The sequence below is a fragment of the Sardina pilchardus genome, chromosome 1, assembly GCF_963854185.1.
Source record: "Sardina pilchardus chromosome 1, fSarPil1.1, whole genome shotgun sequence".
Taxonomy (NCBI): Eukaryota; Metazoa; Chordata; class Actinopteri; order Clupeiformes; family Clupeidae; genus Sardina; species Sardina pilchardus.
Window position 1 is genome coordinate 27,879,674 of NC_084994.1, and position 24,768 is coordinate 27,904,441.

The 24,768-nt window shown below is 43.3% G+C and overlaps 1 protein-coding gene across 2 annotated transcripts in view; it reads right to left on the reverse strand.

The window, feature by feature from the left end:
• The window catches only part of LOC134087248 (uncharacterized), a 42,154-nt gene that overhangs the window by 4,821 nt on the left and 12,565 nt on the right, over positions 1 to 24,768 (reverse strand). For both annotated transcript variants that reach the window (XM_062540632.1, XM_062540642.1), the window contains 14 exons: positions 10,720 to 11,537; positions 8,739 to 10,536; positions 8,184 to 8,354; positions 7,628 to 7,780; positions 7,311 to 7,481; positions 6,437 to 6,589; positions 6,125 to 6,295; positions 5,325 to 5,477; positions 5,052 to 5,219; positions 3,856 to 4,026; positions 3,295 to 3,465; positions 2,730 to 2,900; positions 609 to 782; positions 194 to 367 (listed from right to left, as the gene is read on the reverse strand). In XM_062540632.1, coding sequence (XP_062396616.1) covers positions 194 to 367; positions 609 to 782; positions 2,730 to 2,900; positions 3,295 to 3,465; positions 3,856 to 4,026; positions 5,052 to 5,219; positions 5,325 to 5,477; positions 6,125 to 6,295; positions 6,437 to 6,589; positions 7,311 to 7,481; positions 7,628 to 7,780; positions 8,184 to 8,354; positions 8,739 to 10,536; positions 10,720 to 11,537 — 4,617 coding nt within the window. The remainder of the gene's footprint in view (positions 1 to 193; positions 368 to 608; positions 783 to 2,729; positions 2,901 to 3,294; positions 3,466 to 3,855; positions 4,027 to 5,051; positions 5,220 to 5,324; positions 5,478 to 6,124; positions 6,296 to 6,436; positions 6,590 to 7,310; positions 7,482 to 7,627; positions 7,781 to 8,183; positions 8,355 to 8,738; positions 10,537 to 10,719; positions 11,538 to 24,768) is intronic.

A 24,768-nucleotide genomic window follows, 5' to 3' on the forward strand; every position in this document is an offset into this window, starting at 1 on the left:
TACTGTAAGTCTGGGGGATTGCCTTTTACTTGCAGTACTTAAAGGGCCACATCATGCCCAGTTTAATATGTGGAAGGGAATAATCTGGAAACGTGACAGAATATCCAGTCTCCACACAGAAAGCTCTCCAACACAGGACACAAATGGATGAACAGCTCCACTAGAAAGTCATCTAAGATGTAACACATCTCACCTCAACGTCTCTAGTTTACAGCTGGGATCATTAAGTCTGTCTGTGAGCTCTCTGACACCTGAGTCTCCTGGGTGATTGTAGTTCAGGTCCAGCTGTTTCAGGTAGGAGGGGTTTGATTTGAGGGCAGAGGACAAGAGAGAACAGCCCTCATGTGTGATGAGACAACCAGACAGTCTGAAACAACAGATGGTCTTTCTTAATCATAAATGAAGGAAATGCAGTAAAAGGTATACAGGTAATTTGCTTATTCAGTCAGTTTGACTGACAATCCCTAAATGTCACCATTTAACATGACAAGTGCAGATCAATATCAATATTCACAGATGTACAATTTGACATCACACAGGCACATTGTTTTTTTCTTCCTGGTGGTTAACATACAGTACTATAATACATTACATTCCTAATTACTGACCTCAGTGTCTCCAGCTTGCATTGTGGATCTCTTAGTCCTGCACAGAACAGCTTCACTCCTTCATCCTGCAAGTCATTGTCACTCATGTCCAGTTCTCTCAGATGGGAAGGTGCACTTTGCAGCACGGATGCCATCATTTCACAGCTTACTTTAGAGAGGTGGCACAGATTGAGCCTGTTTCAAAAGGAGAGTGGAAGGTCAGTCTTTGAACACTGGACATTTTCAGGCCATCCTTCAGCACCATGAGGTCACTGTATCTCATGAGGATGGACACAGGCACAGATGTGTGTAGCACTCACATTATGTACACAGCAGGGACATGGACTGGAGAAACACTACATTACACACTCTGCAGCCATGTAAATAACTTGTTGTTGTTGTCTTGTAGTGTCATTTGGGCAGCAGGGGTGATTCATATTCCTAGGGGCTAACTTAACTTACGGCAAATAATTGTTCTCTTCCTGATTGATCAGATAAGACCAAATGTATCTAACTGACTTTTGCATTCTCTTTTCCAATATTCTGAAATTCCTGCATCAAGGTCAAGGTTCCTTTATTAGGTCTCCCAAGGGAGAAATGCGTTTTGGATAAGGGGTAAGCTGCCACAGCCACAATACACAACACATCACAGAACATAGCACATATGTTATACTTAGAGTAAATAAAAATATAGAATACAAAAAGGGCACACATTCACAGCCATCTGTCATGCCATAAATGACACTCACATCATGTTAAAAGCCCAATAAATAGCCCATAAATAGCACTCTCTCCCACCCAGTCCCATTAAGCACAGTCCCAAAGTAGACACTCTCTCTCTCTCTGTTCTCTCTCTCTCTCTCTCTCTCTGTACTCTCCAGTCACACACAGCACATCCATACACCACAGCCTCAGGTCATCTCCACTCAGTTCAGCCCCCATACACAGCCCCCTACTCAACACTTGGTATTGGTTTTGGGCCTTCCTACTGTTCTGCCCACGTTGCCCATTCATCATGTTGACTGACAGGGGGACAGAGGAATGTTTGTAGTGATTGTGCTAAACAGAAAGGGACCCTGTACAGTACCTCCTTCCTGTGTTCATGAGCTCATATTCTTGGTACAGCACATGGGAGGGGTCAGATAGAATTCTGTCAGCCTGCTGTAGAGTGGACTGCTCAGATATGTCTTGGAGAGTGAGGAGAGAAGGGACTCCATCATTTGTCCAGCTGTTCTGACCACATTACCTGGTTGGGCCTTGAACTTAACTGTCAGATGTCCAAACCAGCTGGTGATGCCATAGTGCAAGATGGACTCTATGGTGGCTCTATACCAAATGAACATGATGCTCTCACAAACCCCAAACACTCTCAGTCTCCGCAGGAAATGGAGACGCTGGTGGATTTTTGTCTAAATATTTGCCATGTGTGTGCCAGTTAAGATCTGTATCAAAAGTGCATCCCTAGATATTTGTAAGATGTAACCTGTCTGATGTTACTGCCATATATGGATATTTTCAATAAACATAATTTTATATGGAATGAATAAATGAAAGGTGAGTGAAATGTTTGGTGCGGTTTTCAGTATGTGTGCACCCATCCGTTTCTACACACACTAACAATACACACAGCATGGGGAATGAACAATGAGTACATGTATAATGGAGGACAGGAGTGAAGTTATCAGCATGAGTGAGTTCAAACGGTAAAATGCAGATGAAAGCTCATAGCGGCCGCCATTAGGACGCGCCTATGAGCTGCCACATCACACTGGGAATCTATAGAGAGCTGAAAGAGTGGATGCCAGGCCGGTGGGAGTTCCTCAGCAAATGGTTTAATAAGAAAAGCACACATGCCATCTGGCCCTGTTGCCTTGTTAAAGCATGTCGTTTTAAATACCCTGGTAATCACCTCTGGATCTACTGTTATTCTGTTAACATCAACATGACAATGTACTTGATCTAAAACGGCATCCTGCAGGTCAGAGCTGGGAAGGTGTCCCTTGCAGCACTGATGCCATCATTTCACAGATTGTTTTCAGAAGCTGGCACTGACTGTTTTAACACATACTGCAGCTGATGATTTATTCCAAAGATTTACAGACCGGCAGCCAACAGTGCCACAATATGTGTGCACATACAAACCTTAAAGACTGCAGTTTACAGTGAGGGCTACTGAGTCCTGTAGAGAGAAGCTGAACTCCAGACTCCTTCAGGTCATTGTCACTCAGGTCCAGTTCCTTTAGGGAGATGGAGGACTGCAAAGCAGAGGCTACAGCCTTACAGGATTCCTCTGCTAGCTCGCAACCAGCAAGTCTGCATAGAGTGAGAGGGCAAGAGATAGACATCAGAAAACAGAATGGTGGCATGAATACATTCATATGCTTATCATTATTATCAACATTATAAGCTTTGAACACCCCCCCCCCCCACACACACACACACACCAAAAAAAACAAAACACTTATTAACATTCTTTACCAGAAATTGACACATTATCATATAAATAAAGAGGGAAAGGAATAGAAGATACTGACTAAAATACTAGTTTCTGTTTGTAAGAATAGAGTTGTGCTGGAAATAGGTTTTCAGCACATAGACATGGGTAGACTGACTCAGTCTGTTTTACCACATACTGCAGCTGATGATTTATTCTAAAGATTTACAGACAGGCAGCCAACAGTGCCACAATATGTGTGCACATACACACCTTAAAGTCTGCAGTTTACAGTGAGGGCTACTGAGTCCTGTAGAGAGAAGCTGAACACTAGACTCCTTCAGGTCATTGTGACTCAGGTCCAGTTCCTTTAGGGAGATGGAGGACTGCAAAGCAGAGGCTACAGCCTTACAGGATTCCTCTGTTAGCTCACAACCAGCAAGTCTGCATAGAGTGACAGGGCAAGAGATAGACATCAGAAAACAGAATGGTGATATTAATACATTCATATTCTTATCGTTATTATAAACATTATTAATATAGAAATAATAGAGGACACTGATTAAAATAATAGTTTCTGCTTGTAAGCATTTAGTTGAAATGTAGTTGTTATTCTGTTAATATCAACATGACAATGTACTTGATGTAAAACTACATCCTGCAGGTCAGAGCTGGGAAGGTGTCCCTCGCAGCACTGATGCCATCAGTTCACAGCTTGTTTTCAAAAACTGGCACTGACTCAGTCTGTTTTAACACATACTGCAGCTGATGATTTATTCCAAAGATTTACAGACGGGCAGCCATCAGTGCCACAATATGTGTGCACGTACACACCTTAAAGACTGCAGTTTACAGTGAGGGCTACTGAGTCCTGTAGAGAGAAGCTGAACTCCAGACTCCTTCAGGTCATTGTCACTCAGGTCCAGTTCCTTTAGACAGATGGAGGACTGCAAAGCAGAGGCTACAGCCTTACAGGATTCCTCTGTTAGCTCACAACCAGTAAGTCTGCATAGAGTGAGAGGGCAAGAGACAGACATCAGAAAACAGAATGGTGGCATATATACATTCATATGCTTACCATTTAAATCAGGTTTTTTTTTTAGCTAAAATCTTATTAACATTCTTTAACAGACATTGACACATTATAATACAAATAAACAGGGAAAGGAATAGAGGACATTGAGTAAAATAATAGTTTCTACTTGTAAGAATGGGGTTGTGATTGAAATTAGTTTTCATCACAGAATCCTCTTCCTGCAGCAATTACAGACTTTGTAGCCTGACCGCTTCATCTCTAAATGAGTCTTGTTGCAATGTGTTGGGTCACTGCCTAGTTTTATGATGAATATTAAAGTAGTAATATCCCTTTGAGAAAAACAGTGTGCAAAATGAGATAATACAGCTTAGGTCTTGTACAGCTTCCCTGAAAATGGACTCCCACTAATCATCCCAACCTCAGTGTCCAGCTCCCTGTGTGGATGTAGAGCTCTATATGTGCATGGACACACCTAGCCTGGTCATACCAAACCCTCGTACTAATATCGTATAGAGGGCCTGGACCTACTCCATTCAGAATCGATTTCAGGCAGGAGGCATGAACTCTGTTGAAGTTTGAAACGATTGGGCCTGATTTTACCCAATCGCTAACGTTTGGTCGTGACAGCCATAGAGACTACAACGCGCATATACTCGACGTCATCGTTAACACCCCCCCCCCCCCCCCCGATCCCCCCTGTTTGCTGATTGTCCCGGATGGAATGCATCCTGAGAAATCGAGTTCAATGGGATTAGACCCAATGGTGAAGGGAAATGAAAATTGAGCGGAAGCTTACGGAGGGCTATGCCAGGCTAGGACACACCAGCAGGGAGCGCTGAACTGATCTGGGGTCAACTCTCTCAAACCAGGCACAACAATCAGAGACAAATGTTTCTCAAAATGCTTCTATGCTTTTAAGTCTGAATGTCAAAATTCTTTGCAAGTTTGAATGTGTAGATAAGACCTCTGTGAAGTCTTCCAGAGTTTTACTGACCTCAGTTTCTCCAGGTGGCAGTTTGAGTTTCTAAGACCAGAGAGCAGCTTCTCTGCTGATGTTTGCAGATCACAGTCACTCATGTCCAACTCACTCAGTTGAGAAATGTATGAAAGTACTGAGACCACAACCTCACGGGAGCTGTCTTTGAGTCCACGGCTGATGAGTCTGTAGTGAGAGAGGAAAACACTATAAGCAACAGGTCCTCTATACTCCTTACATTCCAAACATGAAAGGACAGAAAACAAGATGTGCACTGTGCAAAATACAGACCTGACTTTACAGACGTGATTCAGTGGTTGATGGAGCAGTTCTCTTCCACAGTCCTGAAGCTCACTGTCACTGATGTCCAGCTCTCTTAGGTGGGAGTTTGCCCACTGAAGAATCAAGGCCAAAAACCTTCCTCTCAGTTTACAGCCAACAAGTCTGTAAGAACATAAACCATGTAACAGAGAATCACAAATAGTAGAATCAGAGAGGACACATGAGGGGTGAAAACTGATGTTGTTAGTGTATCATCTGCAGGGAGTATTATTCTATTATATACTGTAACAGACAGGTCTGGGACCAGTTCATTCACATCAACATGGACATTAAAAGCCCAGTGCTACTCAAACTCATGCCTTGAGTCTAGCATCTCAGAACAGTGACAGTCTTCTACTCCACTGTATCTCCAAAGTGTGGAGTTGGTGCAGGTGCAGGAAGAAAGCTCTCTGCATTATAAGAGACTCCTCTCACCCGGCACATGGACTGTTTGTTCTCTTGCTGTCTGGAAGGAGATATTGCTTCAGAAATCTGATGCTGCCAAAGCTTCTACCCACAGGTCATACAACTGTTAAACTCATTGTATCTAGCACACAAGTTTCTATACATAGGTACCGATTTAACACCGATTTTTGTTTTACTTTATCTTTCAGTTGATTGTAAATGCACGCTAGTCGTGAGAAACATTTCCACTTCACTGCAGATGTTTTAGATATGGCTGGAATGACAAATGCACTTAAACTTGAACCTCAATGTGAATGTGTAGATAAGACCTCTGTGAGTGTGAACTCTTTCAGAATATCACTGACCTCAGTTTGTCCAGGTGGCAGTTTGGGTTTCTAAGACCAGAGAGCAGCTTCTCCTCTGATGTTTGCAGATCACAGCCACTCATGTCCAACTCACTCAGCTGAGAAATATATGACTGCAGAACTGAGACCACAACCTCAGATGAGCTGTGTTTGAGTCTACAACTGATCAGTCTATAGTAAGAGAGGAAAACATCAACAACAATCCTCGATACCATTTACATTTCCAAATATGAAATGCCAGTAAAAAGGATTTTGACTGTTTTTAGAGCCAACAGAATGCACCAGTCTGTGTGCACTGTGCAAAATACAGACCTCACTTTACAGTCTTGATTCAGTGGTTGATGGAGCAGTTCTCCTCCACAGTCCTGAAGCTCACTGTCACTGATGTCCAGCTCTCTTAGGTGGGAGTTTGCCCACTGAAGAGTCAAGGCCAACATTCTCCCTCTCAGTTTACAGCCAACAAGTCTGTAAAACATACAGAATCAACAGATATCACAAATTATTGAGATCAGATGATGTGTAATTAGAGATGTTGTTATTGTCTACGTCTTTAGCTAACATAGACTGATGACTACTAAAGATCATTCTGACTGCAGATCTGAGGCTGTGATCATCCAGGACTGTCTGTTCACACCCAGCAAGTCTACTAGTGAGACAGAAAAAGAGTAGTACTGTAAATGGGTCCCAACACCCTAACACAGCTAATATCTGCTAAAGTGTAACAACTTCACACTTTTGATTGAGAGAATTCTTTGTATATCGCTATTAAGGCCACAAATATTCCACTTAGTTTACAGCCCACAAGTCTGTAAAAGAATAAAGCATGTAACAAAAGATTACAAATAGTGAAATCAGAGATATCAATGCTAGAGTAAAACACTGATGTTGATATTGAATGGTTAACACAGTTACAGTAACAGTAACAGTAACAGTAATTTAAATGGGACATATCAGCAGGGAGTGTTATACCACCAACTGGGACCAATTCTCCCACATCAACATTAACATAACAATAAAAGATATTGATTCACCCCATAACAGTGAGATTCTCAATTTCTCTCCACTTTAGACATTTTACAGATAATATCTGCAATCCATATTATGACTCGAATGACATATATAAACTTCAACTTTAATGTGCAGATAAGACCTCTGTGAATTATGTGCCTTTCAGTGTATTACTGACCTCAGTTTTTCAAGTTGGCAGTTTGGATCTCTAAGACCAGAGAGCAGCTTCTCTTCTGATATTTGCAGATCACAACCACTCATGTCCAACTCACTCAGTTGAGAAATACATAACTGCAGAACTGAGACCACAACCACACAGGAGCTGTGTTTGAGTCTACAGTTGATGAGTCTACAGTGAGAGAGGAAAACACTATAAGCAACATGTCCTTCATGCTCCATATAATCCCAAATATAAAATGCCAACGAATAAAAGATGGACAGTTTTTAGATCCCATAGAATGCACCAGTTTGTGTGCACTGCGCAAAAATACAGACCTCACTTTACAGTCTTGATTCAGTGGTTGATGGAGCAGTTCTCCTCCACAGTCCTGAAGCTCACTGTCACTCATGTCCAGCTCTCTTAGGTGGGAGTTTGCTCCCTTGTGAGCCAAGGCCAAAAATCCCCCTTTCAGTTTACAGCCAACAAGTCTGTGAACACATAAACCATGTCACAGAGAATTACAAATAGTAAAATCAAAGAGGGTACAATTCAAAAGTAAAACACAGATGCTGGTACTGTATGCTTAGCACAGTCTACGGTTAACAACAGTGTCTCTGTGAATAGTCTACAATACATTTCCATTCAGTCTTTATTTCAGACTCACCGCACAGTCCACAGCAACAATTAAATAATAAATAGAGTAGAATACAGTAAAGAATAAAACAGAATAAAATAACCATCTCATAGCACTAGTAAGTGAAACATACCAGATCAATGTATCACAAACAACCAATAAATTAGTCAGTCTACAGTAGGTTCTCTTGCTAGTGTTTTCTAAGCCTGGATGAGTAACTGCTCAGCTCACAGCTCTACTGTAACAATATTACTGACCTCAGTGTCTCCAGTTTGCAGTTTGGACTCAGAAGAGCAGAGGCCAGTTTTTCTCCTGACTTCTGCAGGTCATTCTGACTCAGGTCCAGCTCTCTTAAGGGGGAGTTTGCAGACTGCAGAGCTGAGGCCACAATCTCACAGGACTTCTCTGTTAACTTACAGCCAGCAAGTCTACAATAGAAAGGCAATATGTCAAGTCCTAATACGGTTAAAACAACACTGTGTAGTGTTAGTCCATTTCTGGTGTCACGCATTTCTCTTGTCTGATGTAAATGTTGTACTAAACAATGTGAATTGTGGAAGACTGTTCTCAAAGTTGTGAATGTAAACAAAGTTTCTTTAAACCCATCACACTGTGCACCTTTAAACTAGCCTGACTACGTCATCCTCACAATAGGCAGGGCTAACGTTTGGCTGCACCCAGGCTACCTTTAAACCATGCTATCTATAGCAACACCTCCTTATAAAAGTGTAATTTAAAACATAATCCATTCTGACAACAGAACAATACTTTCAAAAATGTAGCATCATTTGTTAATGTAGAACATAACTCACAGAGCCTTTCTGCAGCATCTCACGGCTGGAACCAGTCTCCTGCGACCTTCTGGAGAGGTTTTGTATTTGTTCAGGTCAAACTCATCCAGCACCTCATCAGACATCAGAAGCACATGAGCCAAGGCTGAGCAGTGAGCCAGTGTGAGCTGTTTCACGGCACCTTTCTCTGCCCTCAGGAAAGCCTGGATTTCATCATGAACAGAAGAGTCATGCATTTCCACCAGGCAGTGGAACAGGTTGATGCACCTCTCGGGGGAGATATTTGGTCTCTGCATTACCTTCAGGTTCTTGATTGTTTTCTTCACACTCTCTAGGCTACTGTGTGTGTGTGTCAGGAGGCCTAGCAAAAGTCTCTGATTTGACACCAGAGAAATGCCATGAAGAAAGCGAACAAACAAATCAAGGTGTCCATTCTTACTTTCCAAAGCTTTGTTCACTGCATTCTTCAGCAGCTCATCTAGAGGCACATCTGGCAAAGACTTGGACTTTCTGCTAATAAATGGCTCCAGGACCTCCATGTTCTTACTCAAGAAGGAGCCAAATAAATGAAGTGCAGCAAGAAACTCCTGGATGCTCAAATGGACAAAGCAGTAGACTTTCTTGTGATGAAACACACATTCCTCCCTGAAGATCTCAGTGCACATGCCAGAGTACACTGAGGCTTCACTGACATCAATGCCACACTCTCTCAGGTCTTCCTCATAGAACATGAGATTGCCATTTTCCAGATGCTTGAAAGCCAGCTCTGCCAGTTTCAATATGACACCCTTGTGTGAATCCAGGAGCCTCTGTCTATCTGTCTCATTTTCCACTTGATACTTCTGGTTCTTTCTAGTGGTCTGGATAAGCAGGAAGTGTATGAACATTTCAGTCAGTGTTTTGGGGGCTTCCTTCCCATCATCCTGTTCCAGTATCTGCTGAAGGACAGTGGCTGAGATCCAACAGAAGACTGGCATGTGGCACATTATGTGGAGACTCCTGGTTGCTGTAATGTGTGAGACGATTCTGTTGGCTTGATTCTGGTCACTGATCCTTTTCCTAAAGTACTCTTCCTTCTGTGGGTCATTAAACCCTCGTACTTCTGTCACCAGACTGATGCACTGAGAAGGGATCTGACTGGTTGCTGCTGGTCGGGAGGTTATCCAGAGGAGAGCAGAGGTAAGCAGTGTTCCCTGAATGAGGCTCGTCATCAGCACATCAACTGATGATGTTTGTGTTACATCAGACAATGTCCGGTTCCCTTGGAAATTCAGTGGAAGTCTACTCTCATCCAGACCATCAAAGATGAACACAATGCAGCAGTCTTTGTATTCACCATCCTCTAGCTCTCTAAGCTCAGGGTGGAAGTCAAGCAGGAGCCGGTGAAGACTGTACTGATCATGTTTGACCAAATTCAGCTCACGGAATGGAAGCACAAACATGAAATCTACATCCTGGTTAGCTCTCTCCTCTGCCCAGTCAAGAATGAACTTCTGCACTGAGACTGTTTTTCCAATGCCAGCAATCCCTTTGGTCATCACAGTTCTGATGTGTCTCTCCTGTCCAGGTAAGGGCTTGAAGATGTCATTACAGTTGATTGCTGTGTCTTCTGTGGTTTGTGGCCTGGATGCTGACTCTACCTGCCAAACCTCATGCTCATTATTCACCCCTTCACTCTCTCCCTCTGTGATGTAGAGCTCTGTGTAGATCTTGTTCAGGAGTGTTTGAGTCCCTGACCTTATGATGCCTTCACATATGCTCTCAAACCTCCTCTTCATGCTGGCTTTATGGGTCATCAGTACTCTGGTCAGGACATCATCTGTTTGGCATTAAACAAACAAACAAACAAACAAACGCAACATAATTCATAACTAATTAGTAAGTGTTAAAAATTGTGCTATCTTAACAATTAATAGTGTATAACATTTGAATTTATTCCAAATAAATGGTATTTTTATCCAAGCACAAGTCCTGCTCTTGGACACATATCTTCTAGACTCACCTGTTAGTTTGGCCCTTTTGACTGGAGCATGCTCAGTTTGCAGATGGGTGCTGGCTGTCATGACTGTGTGCTCATCTAAGGGAGGCTGTGAAGAGATCTGTGCCGTGTGGTTGTGTGGATAAAGAGGGTGCTGGATGTGTGGATGATTAAGCTGCCCCGTGGCTGAGTTTGAGTACTGAGGACGCTGCCCCGTGTCTGTGTGTGGGTATGGACCTTGTGCCATGTCTGTATATGGGTTCAGATGAAGTGCCATTTCACTGTGTTGGTATGACGAAGGTTGTGCCATGGTTGTAGGTGGGTATAGGTGAGGTTGTGCCATGGCTGTAGGTGGGTATAGGTGAGGTTGTGCCATGGCTGTAGGTGGGTATAAGTGAGGTTGTGCTATGGTTGTAGGTGGGTATAGGTGAGGTTGTGCCATGGTTGTAGGTGGGTATAGGTGAGGTTGTGCCATGGTTGAAGGTGGGTATAGGTGAGGTTGTGCCATGGTTGTAGATGGGTATAGGTGAGGTTGTGCCATGGTTGAAGGTGGGTATAGGTGAGGTTGTGCCATGGTTGTAGATGGGTATAGGTGGGGCTGTGCCATGGCTGTAGATAGGTATAGGTAAGGTTGTGCCATGGTTGTGTCAGGGTTTATAATGGGTTGTGTTCTGGGTCTCTTTCTGCACTGGGGGCAGCTGTAGTCTCCTGATGGACCAGACTGGCTCCAGTAGCTGCTGATGCACTGCCTGCAGAAACTGTGTCCACAGCTGGTGGTGACCGGGTCCCTCAGTAGCTGCTCACACAATCCACACATGGACTGATCCTGGGCCAGTATGTTCCTAAACACACAACAAGAATTCATCATTCACAGCAATTAACACTGAAGAAAGGCCAATAGCTGCACCCATACAGTCACAGGAAAACTTAACCACTTAGAAATACACCACGTTTTATTTAGTCTCACCATACTTGGTCGTGTGACTACTCATCTTACTGTATTTTAATAGGGAAAACATGGAGATGTTTGGTCGTTTCTAAATTCATCTCTGTTTGGATCCTAATGAATGAACTGAGCTAGCTACAGTGCCTATAGAAAGTCATCATACCCTTTTGAAATAGCTACTTTTTTTGTCTTACAGCCTGAAATCAAAACCCATTTTAAAAACAATCTTTTCCAGTTTTATTTACAAATGTAGCTGTACAACATCAAAATAATTTTTAAAAAGTCAACCGTTCTGAAAATTAATAAAAAAAAATAAAAACTAGAATAACATCATACCCCTGACTTAATACTTTGTAGAGCTTCCTTTTACTTTCATTACAGCCATCAATCTGTTTGGATATGTCTATTATAGTGTTGCACACCTAAATCGGGGAATATTTGCCCAATCCTCCGTGCAGGATTGTTAAAATCCAGTCAAATTCTGTAAGGAACGGCGATGGACTGCTCTCTTCAAGTCAATCCACAGATTTTCTATAGGATTTAAGTCAGGGCTCTGACTTTGCCACTCAAGGATATTCACCATCCTATACTTAAGCCACTGCTTTGTTCTTTTGGCAGTATGTTTAGGATCATTGTCGTCTTGGAAGGCGAATGACCTGCCCATCTTCAGCTGTCTAGCAGAGGGACACAGGTTTTCCTCAAGAATTTGGGGTGTACTTGGCAGCATCCATTTTCCCTTCTATCCTGACCAATTGCCCAGTCCCTGCTGAAGAGAAACATCCCCACAACATAATGTTGCCCCAACCATGCTTCACACTAGGTATGGTGTGTTTTGGGTGGTGTACTGTGTTTTCACCAAACATTGCGCTTGGAGTTCAGTGCAAAAACACATCTGGAATATTCTGCTACCATGTGGAAAAAGCTTTTATGGTCAGAAGAGACTAAGATTTAACTTTTTGGAGACTAAGATTGAACTTTTTGGACTGAGCTCTAGGCGCTTACCAAACACAGTTTACACACCCAAACACACCCAAAACACACCATATCTAGTGTGAAGCATGGTGGGGGCAACATTATGTTGTGGGGATGTTTCTCTTCAGTGGGGACTGGGCAATTGGTCAGGATAGGAGGGAAAATGCATGCTGCCAAGTACACCCAAATGATTGAGGAAAACCTGCAGCCCCCATGCTAGACAGCTGAATACGGGCAGGTCATTCGCCTTCCAACACGGCAATGGTCATAAACATACTGCTAAAAGAATGAAGTAGTGGCTTAAGGATAGGATGGTGAATATCCTTGAGTGGCAAAGTCAGAGCCCTGACTTAAATCCTATAGAAAATCTGTGGATTGACTTGAAGAGAGCAGTCCATCGCCATTCCCTACAGAATTTGACTGAATTTTAACAATTTTGCACGGAAGATTGGGCAAATATTCCCCAATCTAGGTGTGCAAAGCTATAATAGAGACATATCCAAACAGATTGGGGGCTGTAATGAAAGCAAAAGGAAGCTATACAAAGTATTAAGTCAGGGGTATGATGACTTTTCCAACCCTGTTATTCTAGTTTTTATTTTTTTTATTAATTTTCAGAACTGTTGACTTTTTTTTCATTATTTTGATGTTGTACAGCTATATTTGTGAATTAAACTGAAACAGATTGTTTTTAAAATTGGTTTTGATTTCAGGCTGTAAGACAAAAAAAGTAACTATTTCAAAAGGGTATGATGACTTTCTATAGGCACTGTAAGTGTTATCAAAGTAGCGCCGCGCGCCAGAGCCAGTGAGTGCACGCATTGAAACGTGAGAGGTATGTATCAACTCGTCTTAGTTAAGGGAATAACGTAGTTTAATATGAAAAAATGGTGACGTGTTCCTTCAACTCAAATGTAAAATTCAATGACTTTTCCCTGATTTTCCCTGACAAAAAACCTGAATTCCCATGATTTACCAGGATGTATGGTACAATATTCCGCCAATGATTTCAGAGCAGCCACGTACCATTCAAGAATCGTTCTCTCTTTTAGAGCGGGAGATTAATTGAATAGACAAAGTACTGTAGACCTACTCAAGCAAGCAGCAGTGTAGTAAATGTGACATGTTTTAATACAAGACTTCAGCAGCATGAACAAAGGCAACCTTTCAGAAGTTGAAAACATTCACCGGCTCCACCCCAAAAACCTGGACATCACCAATAGACCTCTGAAGTTCGATCATCTTTGCCCAAATAAGGAGATCCGGTATCTTGATCTTTTCTATGGGAAAATAACCCCAGAGCTAACTTACAATATCTCTTGCCATAGGTAGTTAGCTTCAATTAACACCCGGAACTCCTTATATGGCCAAAGATGGCAGCTTTGGCTCCTTTTTGTAGGCCAACTTTTCAGCTGAATGAGAGAGGCAGCTCAAGGATCTACTGTACCAGCACCTGAGCAGTCATACATTGTGGCCTTCCCAGAGAGAGGTGTGCAGCACCAACTCAGGAGCAGTAAACCTGGCAAGGTGCCCAGACCAGATAAGATCATAGGGAGGCCGTCCAAGACCTGTGCTCTGGAACTTTCACTTGTCCTTTTCTCTCTCTACTGTTAATCATTCTTGTCAGACATCCCCAACATCTGTAATCTGGAGATCATCTGTAATCATCCCTGGTCCTGAGAGACCCCTCTGAACTCAACCACTACAGACCAGCTGCACTTATCCCCATAATTCCACAAACTGATATTGAATACCATCCTCTCAGTTATCAGTTTGTGTACAAGACCAGGAGGGGAGGAACTATGACTAGGAGGGGAACAGAGGATGCAGTGGCATGCAGAGTCATTCACACACTCCTCCAACACCTGGCCACTCCTGGCCACTATGCTACTGTAGGGTGAACTTCACTGACTTCAGTTTAGCTTTTAACACTAGAAGCGCCGGGCCGTTCTGACCCACTTATACCTAGAAGCGCCGCGCCCCGGTCATTTGACCGCTTTGACGACCTACTAGAAGCGCCGTGCTGGTGTGAACTACTTAAGGCGTGGCGAGGCGGTCAAAAGACCGCTGAGTCCTTAGAATGGGAGGCTGTTACTTACACATAATGATAGCTAGATGGCGCTTCGTGCACGAATCAAATCGTTTGGTCATAAATTCAGTTTGCACTAAGCCATGCGTCATTCGTGTCAGACCGTGTTGTATAGTCTGTAGTTGTTTCATTATGACATACAGCACGTTTGAGTTATCTGTTCATTTATTTGTGTTGATTTGCGTTGTTTGAGGTAAAAACTCTGGAAGAGTTCTTGAACAAACCTTAAGCAAACTTGACTTTCAACTTTTTCATAGTATTTCATTTTTTATATTTCGTTTTTACATTTTGTAGCCTATGCTACGTAGAAATGTTATTTTAAAATGGAGGCATGCGTTCTGCGATAGGAGCCTGACCCGACGGGAGGAGAAGGATGAAAAATGTCGACCCAACACCAATTTTCATTCATTTAGGGAGAAGCATCTTAGGGTCTAGCTACCTCGGAGGGAGGGAGATAGAGTTATGCTGAGCAGGCATATGCGCGAGTGAAAGATATTCTCCGTTTTGCGAATGTGTAGGCTATGTTTGCGATGTCTGCTGAAAAAAAGCTATAGGCCTATTGTTTCTACAATTTAAGCTAACTTCCATATGAATTCGAGATTCAGGATTGAGACACACATTTTAACGTAACAGCGAAGTGTAGGCGTAGCCAACTGGTAAGAGCGTCAGCCTCATGATCCAAGGGTTGCTGGTTCGATCCCCGACTTATTCAGGGCTGAAGTACTTTTGAGTAAGGCATCAATAAAGTAGGCTATATTCTATTCTATTCTTTTCCATTCACACAACTACACGCACGCTGGCGAATTCGAACATTCTGAAACGCGCATATGCGATGAAACATGATTGCGCATTCTTCCACGAGTTGCCTAGCCAGCCTACAGCCTACAGGGGACAGAGAGAGGGGGTGGGGAGGCAGTTAATAGTCCTCAATGCAGCGGTGATGTCTGTAGCCTAGACGAGTGTATGGGGGAAGGGGAATGATCGGTTTCAAATAGGCTATTTGCAATGGATAGTGTGTTATGTATAGACCCCGAAGCCATTTGCTTTGAGAATAACCGCTGGCTGGTGAAGTTGTTGGCTGGCTAGCTGGCTCAGCCAAAACCTAAATGGTGCCTGCAGCCGCCAAAGTTTTCATGACTGATAATGGCTTTAGTTGCCACTTCATGTCTACAGATGTCTATATTGTACTAGATCTCAACACACAATGTTATTGTATTATTTTGGACAACGTTCTTCACATTTCACTTCATTGTAGACTGCATGGGTTGTGAGCAGTGCAGCAATCTCTAGGGAGGAAACGGTGGAAGTCGCAGCCTAATAGCCTGGCCCTATTGCGTTCAATGCTGTAAATCCGTCTGTTCCAGAATATTTGGTTCATATCATCAATCTTTGGTTTTGGTGTTTGTGCAACCGCGGGCCCTGAAGATTTTTCGCGTGTCTCTGATATAATTATTTTTAGATGCAAAAAGTCTTGGCTTAGTCAAAGTTTGTCAGGTGGCGGCTCAATTTGGCTCAGAAAATTATTGGCTGGCGAAATAATTTTTCGTTAATGGTAAACTCACTCTCGCTAATGGTAAAAACTCACTCTCGCTCTTCGGTCAGGTTAAGCAGCCATGGGCAGTGTGGCCACGAAAAAGAGAAGATGCACTTTTAATAGCGAATGGACCGCAACATAGCCTACTCTTGGCAAAGACCTAGAGGCGAAGCAGAGAGAGCATTTTGCATTTGCGTTTTTCTCTGTGGCATGGTGAAGAATACGATGTGAATACGGTGACCACCTGCCCCGCTTTACGTTGTACTGTACAACAATTTTACCCTTTGTCCCGCCTCACACAAATTGAGCATCTGTCCCGCTTTTTCATTCGACCCTAGCCAATTGAAAATAAATACACAGATACGTTCATAGGCGTAGTGTTAACTTAGGTCCAATAGTTATAGCGAATGGCGAATAGCGAATGGACCGGCCTACTTTCGTCTTTCCCCCGATAGGGAAATGCGTTCAACATATATTTGGTCTCAACGTCAGCAGCCACCCAGAATTTGATGCCAAATTTGTCTGGTTTATTGGCCATATTGTGTAAAGCGACAACACGCCTTGATCGGGAACAGCTGTGCTGTTTCTTACAAACTTATCGAACATCTCTGATATCATCCAGACTCAATCTAAAGATGAGAGTTAAAAAGAGATACCCCGGGAATCGAACTCTGGCCGTTCGCATAGAAGGTCAGATATTTACCCCTAGACCAACTGATATATCCATTCGAGCAATGAGAGAGATACTAGGGTATTGAGCCACCCGCCGTCGCAAAAACCTGGAATGAATATCATAATAGAAAATAGTTTGTACAGTAGTAAACTATTTACAGCAAATATGTAAGAAAATGCTTAGCCTACATTAGTCTGAGCTTTAAAGATAGGCTACATATTCCACATATATAAACTATATGTTTTATTATATTATCCTCATGCCCGACTGACAGGAAATTTATGGGAACCCTTGCGACATCTGCTGTGAGAAAAGAGAATAGCAGCCTGGAAAAACATGGCCGAACGTGAGACTCGCATTGTTGTGAAATAAGTAATACCAAAATAGCTCTAAACTAGCTTGTACCGGTGTGCTTTTGATCATGTAAAAATACTGGGTGATAAAACACGCATATTTAGGAAAAGTCGTGAACGTAGGGTCCTGGAATGTAATCGAGTGAAAAGATTTATTAGGGCCCGAGCACCGAGGTGCGGCCACTGAAAGTGGCTGCACCGTAGGTGCAAGGCCCTATTGTTTTTGCTCAGATTATTAGGGCCCGAGCACCGAGGTGCGGCCACTGAAAGTGGCTGCACCGTAGGTGCAAGGCCCTATTGTTTTTGCTCAGATTATTCTTCTTATTATTATTATAGTATAATTATCTTACCAGTAACATTTTTCACCAACTTGGCATGCTCTAAAACTCTTGCAATTTAGCTGGCATATGTAGAATTGCATTTGATACTCAGACACAGAGCTGTGGCCTAGGGTGTGGCTCAGGGACTCTATAGCGCCACCTAGCGCGCCGTCTACTGTGGTTGACACATACATTCACGGAAATGAACCAAATTTGGTGGACATGTGTGTTGTATTATTCTGAACACGTTTTACATTCAAACTATATAGTGAATCTTAGAAGAATTTGAGTTATGATTATGATTATGATTTTTGCACATCACGTATTTTGAAATACTTCTCCTAGACGGTTTATCGAAATCATGTCATATCAGCACTAAAATGATCTTGAGGGGTTGCCCGAGAGGAATTGCGACCAGATTTTTGAATTTTTGAAGTATATTGAAATGGCGAAGGTTTGAATTATGGCGTTTTATTAAGAAACAGGAAGTTGGTGTTATAGGCAGAAAAAAGGTTAGGAATTGTATGTAATTTGGCAGCTACATGTGGAATTGCTTCTGCTAGTCAGAGACAGGGCTCTGGCCTAAGGTGTGGCTTTGGGACTCTATAGCGCCACCTAGCAGCACGTTATCTGTTGTGGTTGACACAAACATTCACGAAAATGAACCAAATTTGGTGGACTTGTGTGTTATTGCTGTGGCTAGTCAGAGACAGAGCTTTGGCCTAGGGTGTGGCATAGGGACTCTATAGCGCCACCTAGCAGCACGTAATCTGTTGTGGTTGACACAAACATTCACGAAAATGAACCAAATTTGGTGGGCATGTGTGTTATTGCTATTGCTAGTCAGAGACAGAGCTCTAGCCAAGGGTGTGGCTTAGGGAATCTATAGCGCCACCTAGCAGCACGTTATCTGTTGTGGTTGACACAAACATTCACGAAAATGAACCAAATTTGGTGGGCTTGTGTGTTATTGCTATTGCTAGTCAGAGACAGAGCTCTAGCCAAGGGTGTGGCTTAGGGACTCTATAGCGCCACCTAGCATATAGGCTGTTGTAGTTGTCACATACATTCACGAAATTTAATCAAATGTGGTGGGCTTGTGTGTTATTGCTACCACTAGTCAGAGACAGAGCTCTGGCCTAGAGTGTGGCTTAGGGACTCTAGAGCGCCACCTAGCGCATTGTCTGTTGTGGTTGACACATACATTCACGAAAATGAACCAAATTTGGTGGGCATGTGTGTTATTGCTATTGCTAGTCAGAGACAGAGCTCTAGCCAAGGGTGTGGCTTAGGGACTCTATAGCGCCACCTAGCATATAGGCTGTTGTAGTTGTCACATACATTCACGAAAATTAATCAAATGTGGTGGGCTTGTGTGTTATTGCTACCACTAGTCAGAGACAGAGCTCTGGCCTAGAGTGTGGCTTAGGGACTCTAGAGCGCCACCTAGCGCATTGTCTGTTGTGGTTGACACATACATTCACGAAAATGAACCAAATTTGGTGGGCATGTGTGTTATTGCTATAGCTATTCAGAGACAGCGCTCTGGCCAAGGTTGTCTTAGGGACTGTATAGCGCCACCTAGTGCATTGTCTGTTGTGGTTGACACACGCATTCACGAAAATGAACCAAATTTGGTGGGCTTGTGCGTTATTGCTATCGATAGTCAGAGATAGAGCTCTGGCCTAGGGAGTGGCTTAGGGACTCTATAGCGCTACCTAGCATGTTGTCTGTTGTGGCTGACACATACATTCAGGAAACTTGACCGAATTTGGTGGGCATGTGTGTTGCTCATGCACATGCCCACCAACACGCACATGTTGCTTTGTTAGATTCCGAAATCTCACAGGTCTCCGCACCGCAGGTGCTCGGGCCCGCCATCGCCGCTTGCGGCTATATTTAGGGCCCGAGCACCGAGGTGCGGCCACTGAAAGTGGCTGCACCGTAGGTGCAAGGCCCTATTGTTTTTGCTCAGATTATTATTTTTCTTCTTCTTCTTCCGTCTTACCTGTTTTTTTTTTTTTCACCAACTTGGCATGCTCTAAAACTCTTGTAATTTGGCAGCCATTTGTAGAATTGCAATCGAAACTCAGAGACAGAGATTTGGCCTAGGGTGTGGCTCAGGGACTCTATAGCGCCACCTAGCGCCGTTTCTGTTGTGTTTGACACATACATGCACGAAAAAGAACTAAATTTGATGGGCATATGTGTTGTATCAATCTGAACAACTTTTACATTTAAACAATATAGTAAATCTTAGAAGAATTTGAGTTATGATTATGATTATGATTTTTGCACATCACGTATTTTGAAACACTTCTCCTAGACGGTGTATCGAAATCATGTCATATAAGCACTAAAATGATGTTGAGGGGATGCCCGAGAGGAATTGCGACCAGATTTTTGAATTTCAAAAGTATATCGAAATGGCGAAGGTTTGAATTATGGCGTTTTATTAAGAAACAGGAAGTTGGTGTTATTGGTAGAAAAAAGGTTATGAATTGGATGTAATTTGGCAGCTACATGTGGAATTGCTTGTGCTAGTCAGAGACAGAGCTCTGGCCTAAGGTGTGGCTTTGGGACTCTATAGCGCCACCTAGCAACACGTTATCTGTTGTGGTTGACACAAACATTCACAAAAATGAACCAAATTTGGTGGACTTGTGTGTTATTGCTATGTCTAGTCAGAGACAGAGCTTTGGCATAGGGTGTGGCGTAGGGACTCTATAGCGCCACCTAGTGCGTTGTCTGTTGTGGTTGACACAAAATTCACGAAAATTAACCACATTTGGTGGGCTTGTGTGTGTTATTGCTATCGGTAGTCAGAGACAAAGCTCTGGCCTAGAGTGTGGCTTAGGGACTCTAGAGCGCCACCTAATGCTTTGTCTGTTGTGGTTGACACGTACATTCACCAAAATTAACCAAATTTGGTGGGCATGTGTGTTATTGCTAAAGTTATTCAGAGACAGAGCTCTGACCTCAGGTGTGGCTTAGGGACTGTATAACGCCACCTAGTGCATTGTCTGTTGTGGTTGACACACACATTCACAAAAATGAACCAAATTTTGTGGGCTTGTGCGTTATTGCTATCGATAGTCAGAGATAGAGCTCTGGCCTGGGGTGTGGCTTAGGGACTCCATAGCGCCACCTAGCGTGTTGTCTGTTGTGGTTGACACGTACATTCACCAAAATGAACCAAATTTGGTGGGCATGTGTGTTATTGCTATAGTTATTCAGAGACAGAGCTCTGGCCTCAGGTGTGGCTTAGGGACTCTATAGCGCCACCTAGTGCATTGTCTGTTGTGGTTGACACATACATTCACGAAAATGAACCAAATTTGGTTGGCATATGTGTTATTGCTATAGCTATTCAGAGAGAGCGCTCTGGTCAAGGGTGTCTTAGGGACTGTATAGCGCCACCTAGCGCATTGTGTGTTGTGGTTGACACACACATTCACGAAAATTAACCAAATTTGGTGGGCTTGTGCGTTATTGCTATCGATAGTCAAAGATAGAGCTCTGGCCTAGGGTGTGGCTTAGGGACTCTACAGCGCCACCTAGCGTGTTGTCTTTTGTGGTTGACACATACATTCAGGAAAATTGACCAAATTTGGTGGGCATGTGTGTTGCTCATGCACATGCCCACCAACACGCACATGTTGCTTTGTTAGATTCCGAAATGTCACAGGTCTCCGCACCGCAGGTGCTCGGGCCCGCCATCGCCGCTTGCGGCTATATTTCTTCTTATTATTATTATAGTATAATTATCTTACCAGTAACATTTTTCACCAACTTGGCATGCTCTAAAACTCTTGCAATTTAGCTGGCATATGTAGAATTGCATTTGATACTCAGACACAGAGCTGTGGCCTAGGGTGTGGCTCAGGGACTCTATAGCGCCACCTAGCGCGCCGTCTACTGTGGTTGACACATACATTCACGGAAATGAACCAAATTTGGTGGACATGTGTGTTGTATTATTCTGAACACGTTTTACATTCAAACTATATAGTGAATCTTAGAAGAATTTGAGTTATGATTATGATTATGATTTTTGCACATCACGTATTTTGAAATACTTCTCCTAGACGGTTTATCGAAATCATGTCATATCAGCACTAAAATGATCTTGAGGGGTTGCCCGAGAGGAATTGCGACCAGATTTTTGAATTTTTGAAGTATATTGAAATGGCGAAGGTTTGAATTATGGCGTTTTATTAAGAAACAGGAAGTTGGTGTTATAGGCAGAAAAAAGGTTAGGAATTGTATGTAATTTGGCAGCTACATGTGGAATTGCTTCTGCTAGTCAGAGACAGGGCTCTGGCCTAAGGTGTGGCTTTGGGACTCTATAGCGCCACCTAGCAGCACGTTATCTGTTGTGGTTGACACAAACATTCACGAAAATGAACCAAATTTGGTGGACTTGTGTGTTATTGCTGTGGCTAGTCAGAGACAGAGCTTTGGCCTAGGGTGTGGCATAGGGACTCTATAGCGCCACCTAGCAGCACGTAATCTGTTGTGGTTGACACAAACATTCACGAAAATGAACCAAATTTGGTGGGCATGTGTGTTATTGCTATTGCTAGTCAGAGACAGAGCTCTAGCCAAGGGTGTGGCTTAGGGAATCTATAGCGCCACCTAGCAGCACGTTATCTGTTGTGGTTGACACAAACATTCACGAAAATGAACCAAATTTGGTGGGCTTGTGTGTTATTGCTATTGCTAGTCAGAGACAGAGCTCTAGCCAAGGGTGTGGCTTAGGGACTCTATAGCGCCACCTAGCATATAGGCTGTTGTAGTTGTCACATACATTCACGAAATTTAATCAAATGTGGTGGGCTTGTGTGTTATTGCTACCACTAGTCAGAGACAGAGCTCTGGCCTAGAGTGTGGCTTAGGGACTCTAGAGCGCCACCTAGCGCATTGTCTGTTGTGGTTGACACATACATTCACGAAAATGAACCAAATTTGGTGGGCATGTGTGTTATTGCTATTGCTAGTCAGAGACAGAGCTCTAGCCAAGGGTGTGGCTTAGGGACTCTATAGCGCCACCTAGCATATAGGCTGTTGTAGTTGTCACATACATTCACGAAAATTAATCAAATGTGGTGGGCTTGTGTGTTATTGCTACCACTAGTCAGAGACAGAGCTCTGGCCTAGAGTGTGGCTTAGGGACTCTAGAGCGCCACCTAGCGCATTGTCTGTTGTGGTTGACACATACATTCACGAAAATGAACCAAATTTGGTGGGCATGTGTGTTATTGCTATAGCTATTCAGAGACAGCGCTCTGGCCAAGGTTGTCTTAGGGACTGTATAGCGCCACCTAGTGCATTGTCTGTTGTGGTTGACACACGCATTCACGAAAATGAACCAAATTTGGTGGGCTTGTGCGTTATTGCTATCGATAGTCAGAGATAGAGCTCTGGCCTAGGGAGTGGCTTAGGGACTCTATAGCGCTACCTAGCATGTTGTCTGTTGTGGCTGACACATACATTCAGGAAACTTGACCGAATTTGGTGGGCATGTGTGTTGCTCATGCACATGCCCACCAACACGCACATGTTGCTTTGTTAGATTCCGAAATCTCACAGGTCTCCGCACCGCAGGTGCTCGGGCCCGCCATCGCCGCTTGCGGCTATATTTTTTTTTGTAATCACTGCGGTCAAATGACTGCAGCCCGGCAGTTCTAGGTATATCTAGGTCAAACCTACACGGCGCTTCTAGTAATGCGCGTCAGCAGTCAAATGACTGGCGCTTGGCACTTCTAGTGTTAACACCAACCAACGACATCTGGTTGGCAGCAAACTAAAAAATGTCATCCCCTCTCATCCACTTCATACACAACTTCCTCAGTAATAGACCCCAGGCTGTCGGATCAGGGACCACCACATTCCCTTGTAACTACTGGAGCCCCGCTTGCAATGTTCCCTCTAAGCTGCGCGCACGCGGCCGCGCAGGCCAGTCGAAGTGGCCGCGCAACAGATTTTTCAGACCGCGCATATTTTTCAAACCGCACAAACTATTTTTTTTTTTTCAGGGGTTAAAAATGTGACTGCGTCATTTTAACACTTTTTGTTATCACAGATTTTGTCCCCATCACTTTTGACAACTGAAAATAAAATGTCTTTAATACATGGCTACGCTTGACAAGGCGATAGGACAGTGAGCGGTGATTCATTTTCACCATTGACTAGACCTATAGCTACGCAAAATAAGGCAGGCTACTCATGTTCATGTTGATTCAGAGATAGGCATAGGCCTACCGTTGGCTACTGTACGTCAAGCTACAGTAGACTGCATTTTATCATGTGGTGAATGAATGACTATAACGATATGTTGCTGGACCATGCCGGACGTGTTTCCCCCGAAAGAAACATTTCGACAATCATTAAGAAACGTAGGCTACATCATTCATACTCCTACTTCCCGTGCATCTTGCATTTTACTTGCTTCCTTAATTTTGTGAGTCTGAGATTGACAGAGCATTAGGCTCTAAGGGACAGTCGTCAGTATGCATGTCAGAAGTTTTGATCGTGCGTTTCAAGTGTATGCCGCGAATATCAAATAAACTCGACTGACTGAATCCCTTATATTTTTGGCAACTGTTAAACTAGTCAAAACCATGCACTGAAATATCAAAGACAATGGTAATGCATGGTAGGCTACTGTTCTTCGATAAACGACCAATATTACGGCTCCCGTCCTCCGCTGATCAGAGCGCAATTTCGAATAGCCCATGGAACTACGATTAAAAGATTTATGCTTTGGCTACTGTATTTCATAGAGGGCCTAGACCACATTGAAAAATGTCTCTGCCCCCCGAGAAAGTAAGTCTAAAGCCTACATTTTCGGTAGGCCTATGCGATTTCAGCATCACTCTGGGGGGGGGGGGGGGGGCGAGCCGAGTCCTGAGGACATGATAGCCTTCATTCTCCTCGGAATGAGCCATTTAAGTACGAAGCTGATAAAGTAACCTAAATATAGCCTAGTAGGCCTGTGCGTTTAAAACTGGTTCTGGCGGCAACGGCGCAGCAGAGTCAGAAACGCAACAGCCCTCAACATCGTTAAGATCATATAAAATGTATGTCCCCAGCACTTATCAAACCAAGCTGTAAAATAGCGTTTTTGTCCCCTGAAAACCAAACTGACGCCATTGGATAGATACAGTAGATAGCTATCCAAAGA